Source organism: Palaemon carinicauda, chromosome 8 (assembly GCF_036898095.1).
Source record: "Palaemon carinicauda isolate YSFRI2023 chromosome 8, ASM3689809v2, whole genome shotgun sequence".
Lineage (NCBI taxonomy): Eukaryota > Metazoa > Arthropoda > Malacostraca > Decapoda > Palaemonidae > Palaemon > Palaemon carinicauda.
In genome coordinates, this window is record NC_090732.1 from 85,620,042 (window position 1) to 85,627,541 (window position 7,500).

The 7,500-nt window shown below is 32.8% G+C and overlaps 1 protein-coding gene across 2 annotated transcripts in view; it reads right to left on the reverse strand.

Moving 5' to 3' along the window:
* The window catches only part of LOC137645791 (uncharacterized), a 273,902-nt gene that overhangs the window by 169,839 nt on the left and 96,563 nt on the right, over nt 1-7,500 (reverse strand). For both annotated transcript variants that reach the window (XM_068378731.1, XM_068378730.1), the window contains exons 2-4: nt 2,855-3,910; nt 2,430-2,663; nt 554-744 (exon numbers count right to left, since the gene is read on the reverse strand). In XM_068378731.1, the coding sequence (XP_068234832.1) occupies nt 554-744; nt 2,430-2,663; nt 2,855-3,910 (1,481 nt within the window). The remainder of the gene's footprint in view (nt 1-553; nt 745-2,429; nt 2,664-2,854; nt 3,911-7,500) is intronic.

The window sequence follows — 7,500 nt, forward strand, 5'->3', positions numbered from 1 at the left end:
ACATAAAAATGCGAGAGCTTTCTACGTTAATGATCTTGCTGTAACTTACCATATGCCAAGAACAACAATTTCTTCACTAATTATAAATAAGCTATCAAAATACCTAACATCACTATGAGGATGGAATTCTTAAAATAAAGATCAGACAACAGAATAAGTTGAAATTTTTTTTTTTATTTGAATACCTTATGCAGTTATCAGCCAGTTATTTTTCTTGCCATACAACATCATGGAATATTACTTAATCACATACATTACACTAAAATACAATACCAATCAGTGAGGTGAAATTAGTCAAAATCTAACAATTAAGCAACATTATAGTGACTTAGCCAAGCCACCAAAGATTTTCAATTGTGGTTCAAAGAGTTAGTTTTGAACAGAGACAAGATTATGGCCCAATCAAACCCATGGCATGTTATGGAGTCTAAATGTAAGGCCACAATCTTGTTGTTAAATGGTCAAGGGTCTTGAGGCTTACTGTGCATGATAAGGATAATGGCAATGGATTAAATGAAAGCAAATAAATGGAGGAAGAAAAAACGACACTTACTTCTCATCTGAAAGTGATGACAAAAGTTCCTCCTTCACGTGGTCTTCCAGCCTGTCCTTGAAGTCTCGTAAAAAGATGAGGAATACAAACTTGAACTTCTGCAGACTTTTCTTATTCGCCCAATCTATAGCCAGTTTGCACGCTAGAAGGGTTTTGCCCATTCCAGGCTCCCCTTCCAGTATAAAGCGATTCTGTCAAGGACAATAAATCAAAATTTTCATCCATAAGCCAAAAATACACTACAACAATTGTCCTTTTAATGAAGAAGACTAGAAAAACTTTACTTTCATCAGATGAAAAACTAAAAAACTTATTCCGGAAAAAGAATCTTTCTGACAGTAATAAATGAGGAAAAATATCTCCTTTGGCGAGCAAAGCACACTGGTACTAGAAGAAAAGAGAAATTATTTTACTGTCTCTGTAGATAATTAAAAAATTACTTAGTATGCACATTCTTATAGTTGTTAAATTCATATTTTACTACTGAACTTTCAATGATCAGTTGTATTGAAAACATTCGATTAAATAGTTCTAATGTGTCCTCTATCTTTGCCTTTGTAACATGTTTTGCTATAATGAATACTTCGAATTCTCCAAATACAAGGGTCCAAAAAGATAGAGTAAATAGTTTTCCTTCTCCTAACTCAATTGCTTTGGTACACACACATATAAAGCCACTATATATATATATATATATATATATATATATATATATATATATATATATATATATATATATATATATATATATATATATATATATATACTCTTTCCATTTTGAGGGGGTGACTCTAGAGGGTGTTAACCTTTCAGTTCTTGGAAACTTTTTAGAATGCGGTTGTTACTCCCATGACCCCTTTATCTAGTCTGAAACTCATCACGTTCGATTTACCACAAGGTATCTAATTCACTCATCAATGAAACAGCTACATAATTGTTTTTCAAGAAATGGGTCCAAGAGTGTTTCCTTTTTAGGAGAAAATTCTGGTATATAGCTAGTGATGGGAAGTCACCGAGTACTGAGCTGTGGTGTCTATGTACATATACTGTACTATATAGTAAGACATTAATTGAAAAAGTAAGACAAAAGACAGGACCGATAGGGGAAGAACAACGTAGGTTTATAAATGTAAAAGGCTGTGGTTCAAGTGTCTATTATGAAAAAGTTATGCAAGAAGTTTAAAATAGAAATAAAAAAGCTGAATGAGATAAATAGAAACATGACACAATAAAACTAATAAGAATGGTGAAAGAATGGAAGCGGTTAACCCCACAGGTATTTAGGAGTGAATAACAGGGACGATGGAATTATAGGAGAAGTCTAAGGATTCCAAAGTAGGGAGGATATGAAAGGATTGTTCTATCAACTTTTCCTTATTGAAGTGAAGAGAGGACGTTGATTGTGAAGGAAATGAAATATGTTAAAGTTACCGAAATGAGTGGCTTGCGTATCACTGTACATGTGCTAGAATAAAGGAAATGGGTGCAAGACCTATAAAAGTAACGGAAATAAAAAGATAACCACTGCTCGTGCAATTTGCTTTTCCTATAACTACTAGTATATCAAGAATTAAAAAAAAAGGGTTTACCTAACATACTCAAACACTTCCATATATTTTTAAATTCATGACTTAAAGAGGATATATCTATCAATAATAAATTATAAACTACCTTAGCATAAAATTACCTTTTGTCAATAAATCACAGCAATACAACTAGTTAAGCGGCAACGCGCAAATACTACTTCATATCATGTTTCCTTAAATATACAACTATTTTTTTTTACAAATATTATTGCCTTGGGTTGGATAATCTTCAGGATTTAAAGAAGAAAAGGTGAAAAATATCAATAAGCATAGACAGATGAAATACCAACCTCATCATCTTGTACAAGAGTTTTAACGAGATTGACGGTTTGGCGAGTCTGTTTACCCTGTCTGTCAACGGCAAGAATTCTGGATTCTGTGTAAAAATCGGTCATTATCTGGTGCCCTTTGAGCCACGGGAGGAGAGATCTCTTCGTTTGGTGTTTGTAGGTCAATGCCAACCTTTCCTCGGCTTCTTTTAGTACTTTTTCCATGCTTGTGTTGACTGATCCAGGATTATCTCTCTAATGAAACAATAAAAAAAAGTTTATTGCAATCCGTTTTCCCAACGATTAACATAAAAAAATCATATTGCAAGAAAACAAAAAATTATGTAAAAACAATAAACAAAACAGTGTTCCTATAAAAGATATTCTTGGGAAAAACACACTATTAAACACTAAATAAAAAAATTGAAAAACAGTAAAATACGTACACACTGTGGAGAACTGAATATTATCTGTGGTCCTAGAATAACACTTCCAGCGCCTGAAATATGGAAGTTTCCTTGTGCTGGGGTGGTTGGCGTGGTCAATGTGGCATTGGCAGCAGCCATACTGTTGTGATGGGGTAACTGGGCCATTGGAGGGGATACATGATTTTCAGCCAAACGAGGATTCTCCCTCCGTTCCCGGGCACTCACAGAAGAAACAGATGACACTGGGGTGGACTGCGTTTTATTAATAGGGAAGTGAGAGGTTACTGGTTGTACTGGAGGAGTGTTGATATTTATGTGTAAACCTTGAGTGTTTGATGGAGGAAAATCTCTACTTTGGTAATCTGATGCTGAAGATATGTTGAGATTAGGAGAAACTTTCGTCAAATTTGTCGGTAAAGGCATGGTGATATTTGATCCAAAATGCACATTAGACTTATCAATAACAATATTAGCATGTTGCATATTCAAATTAGATTGTAGGTCAAAACCTTCATCATCATCTGCCATTTCATCGTCCTTTTCTGGCTGGTAGATCCTATTATCTGTATCTGAAGCAATCGTCTCTTGCAAAGAATCCGAAGTTTCAGATAGCAGAGACTCTTCTCTTACTATCGTTGACTCAGTTCCTCTGGAAGAAAAACTTTCCCATTCAACTGAAGAATACGAGGAATGCCCTCCAATGCCTTCTACTTCAGAAGACACGGAAATTTCTCGTAAATCACCAATGCCCATGTCGCTCATGCCATTTTCTATAGGGTTCATGACAAAATTCTTGCTTACAAATTCACCTTCAGATAATGGTGTGATATTCTGAGACTGAAAAATGGCCTCTGCATTGTGTAATTCCGGACAATTTTCGTCTTTTGGCTCCTGCAGACCGTCACTGACATCAACTCCTGAGTCTCTAGCTGGGATCCCTTCACAACTGTACTTGCTCAGCAAAGCCTTAGCTGGATTCGAAGAATAACTATTTATTGCATGTGGAGATGCTGGAATGGGGATTGGCCCCTCTGGACCAGTCGTTTCCATGTTTTCTCTACTTTGTATCATAGCCTGTAAAAGGAGAAAAATATGTGAAAATACTGTACTCATAAAACATATAAATAACTAATGAAAGAGACTTTAAAATTAAGGCTTGCTGAAAACAAGAAGTCTATTATCTACTGTTAAGGGAAAAATGTAAGGTGAATACATACATGCACGCACACATACATACTTGCATACAAACATAGATACATACAAACACGCAAACACAGACACACAGGCACACACACGTATGTATGTATATACAGTATATATATATATATATATATATATATATATATATATATATATATATATATATATATATATATATATATATATATATATATATATATATATATATATATATATATATATACACACGTGTGTGTGCCCGTGTGTCTGTGTTTGCGTGTTTGTATGTATCTATGTTTGTATGCAAACATAGATACATACAAACACGCAAACACAGACACACAGGCACACACACGTGTATATATATATATATATATATATATATATATATATATATATATATATATATATATTATATATATATATAAATAATATATATACTGTATATACATACATACGTGTGTGTGCCTGTGTGTTTGTGTTTGCGTGTTTGTATGTATCTATGCTTGCATACAAACATAGATACATACAAACACGCAAACACAGACACACAGGCACACACACGTATGTATGTATATACAGTATATATATTATTTATATATATATATATATATATATATATATATATATATATATATATATATATATATATACTGTATATATACGTGTGTGTGCCTGTGTGTCTGTGTTTGCGTGTTTGTATGTATCTATGTTTGTATGCAAGCATAGATACATACAAACACGCAAACACAAACACACAGGCACACACACGTATGTATATATATATATATATATATATATATATATATATATATATATATATATATATATATATATATATATATATATATATATATATATATATATATATATATATATATATATATATATATATATATATATATATATATATATATATATATATATATATATATATATATATATATATATATATATATATCTGGGACTGAATATATATATATATATATATATATATATATATATATATATATATATATATATATATATATATATATGGGACTAAAGGATAAGCACGGGATGGAAAGCTTTGGGTAAACAAAATGAAAAAATGAAATGTAAAATGCCAGTTTCTTGAAAAAGAAAATTATTTAATTAGATTGTCCAACCAGTATTAACTTAGGCATCAGAAACTTACAGCCTTAATAAAGCCTATGAACATAAGCTAATTACAACTTAAAGAGCTATAGGAAGAATAATAATGGGATTAACACTAAGAAACAGAAAAAGAGAAACATGGATACGAGAATTCTAACATGTAAGCAGAGAGGTAGTTATATGTCGCCGAGTGAAGACGTCTTTCGCGGAGCTCTGTTGAATTCTCGGCCTGAGCTGTGTCATTATCTTATATTTCTCGTTTGTGAAATGTTTGGAAAATATTAGTTAATCTCAGGAAGAGATTACAGTGAGAAGTAAAAGTACATCATGACTGGTTGCCCCCAATGTGGATCTGCGAGAAGAGACTTGAAAAAGTGGATAGTAAACGGTTCTACCACTGGAAGTGTGTTTATAGAGGCAAGCATTAGTGATGAAGACTTAATAAACTTGTATTGGAATTGTCCTCACTGCAAAGATGAATCCAGAAAAGCTAAAACAATTCTAAAAAAATGGAGAAAGAATTGAAAATGAAAGACTTGGATTTAAATGAACGTGATGAGAAAATCGCTAAATTGGAAAACCAAACTGCGGAACTTAGCACATACGCAGCAAATTCCACCGAGAAAGTTGATAATCTAGCGATGAATATGGTAGCAATTAGGTATCGCTTAAAACACAGATGGACCCAAAACCAGAGAAAATGACTTGTGCTGACAAAGTTAAGGAAAAGAATCTACTCGTAATTAAATCAACTAATGCATCAACTAAAATCATTGACAAAAAAATGAGGTCAAGCCTGCACTTAAAGACATTCCAATTCTTAACACGATGTCAACCTCAAAAGGAAATATTGTTGTGAACTTTGCTGAAGAAAAGATCCAAGAGGAAGCAGCCGACACCAAGACGAGGAAAATTGGAAAACTAAAACTCAAAATAATGATTTGCAATGTATACAATGAATTCAAGAAATTGCAAAGCTTATGACTTGGAATTGAAAAGACTAGCAGAAAATACTGATCATGTATACTAAGGATGCCATAAACTGTGGCTACGTAAATATACAATCTGTTGGTAATAAAACTATTCAAATTCGAGAATTAGTAAGTGAGAAATATTTGAACATACTAGAATTATCTGAAACTGGGTTAAGTAATTTTGACAACGCTAAGCTCGTTTAAAGGTCCCCCCACACACATGCCTTCTTTCATATTCCGAAAGAGGCAGGTCTGGTGGTGTTGTTGGGCTCTTAATTCATAAGGGTTACCCAAAGCTCAAAATGTTAATAAGAGCTAGTGTAACAAGCTTTGAATATATAGAAATAAACTTTATGCACAAAAACAAAAAAAAAGACATTGTTACAGTTTAAAAACCTCCGTGAACAAATACTAGTACCTTCTCTGAAGAATTGAGTGTACTCCTTGAGAGGATTATCATGGGAAAAAGTGAATTGGTTATTTGTGGAGACTTCAATCTTTGGATGGATGGCAAATAAAATTTTGATGTTTCAGCATTTAGTGGGGTTATTGTAATAATTTTAATTGGTGAATAATGTTGACTGTGCAACTACTTTGACTGGGCATACGTTGGACCTAGTTTTGAGCGATGGAATGAATAAGATTGTATCTGAAATAAAAGTAGAAGAGAAATGCACTATCTCTCATGTACACAGAATTATTACGCTTAGCTACCTCTACAGAAACCCGCAGTGGAGAAGAAAATAAACTTTAGACATAAATCAAACATCTCTCCTTTTGTATTTATTTTTACAAAGAATGATGTTATCAGTATTCTCTGCGATCATGATAACCATCGTTTGCTGGGACCTGTGTGTGTTGACTGCCTTATGACCATATATAATAGGGTGAGTAAAAGTGAATATGGTACCATGTGTCCACTGATGAAAAAGACTATAATTGTTAAAGACCGATCTCCTTGGTTTGATGGGAAGACTTTAGAGAAAAAGAGGGCAAAAAGACATAAAGAAAGAAAGTAGAATCGGTTAAAAACTGAAAGTACATGGGCAGAATACAAAACTGCAATATGCCAATCTAATTACCTACTAAGAAGAAAAAAAAACGAATACTATAAGAGAAAGATCCGCGAAGCAGGAACAGACATAAATAGGTTATATCATCTTCTAAATGGTATAATGGGAAATGTAAATGAAAAAGGCTACCAGAGGGGTACAGTGACCATGAACTAGCAAATAATTTTCTAGTATTCTTTAAAAATAAATAAAAAATATAACTAGGTCATTTGCAAGTATTCAACATCATTTTAATGCAACACCAGATACACAGATAAAATTAACGAGATTCAACAATATAAGAAGACTATGTCAACAGGAT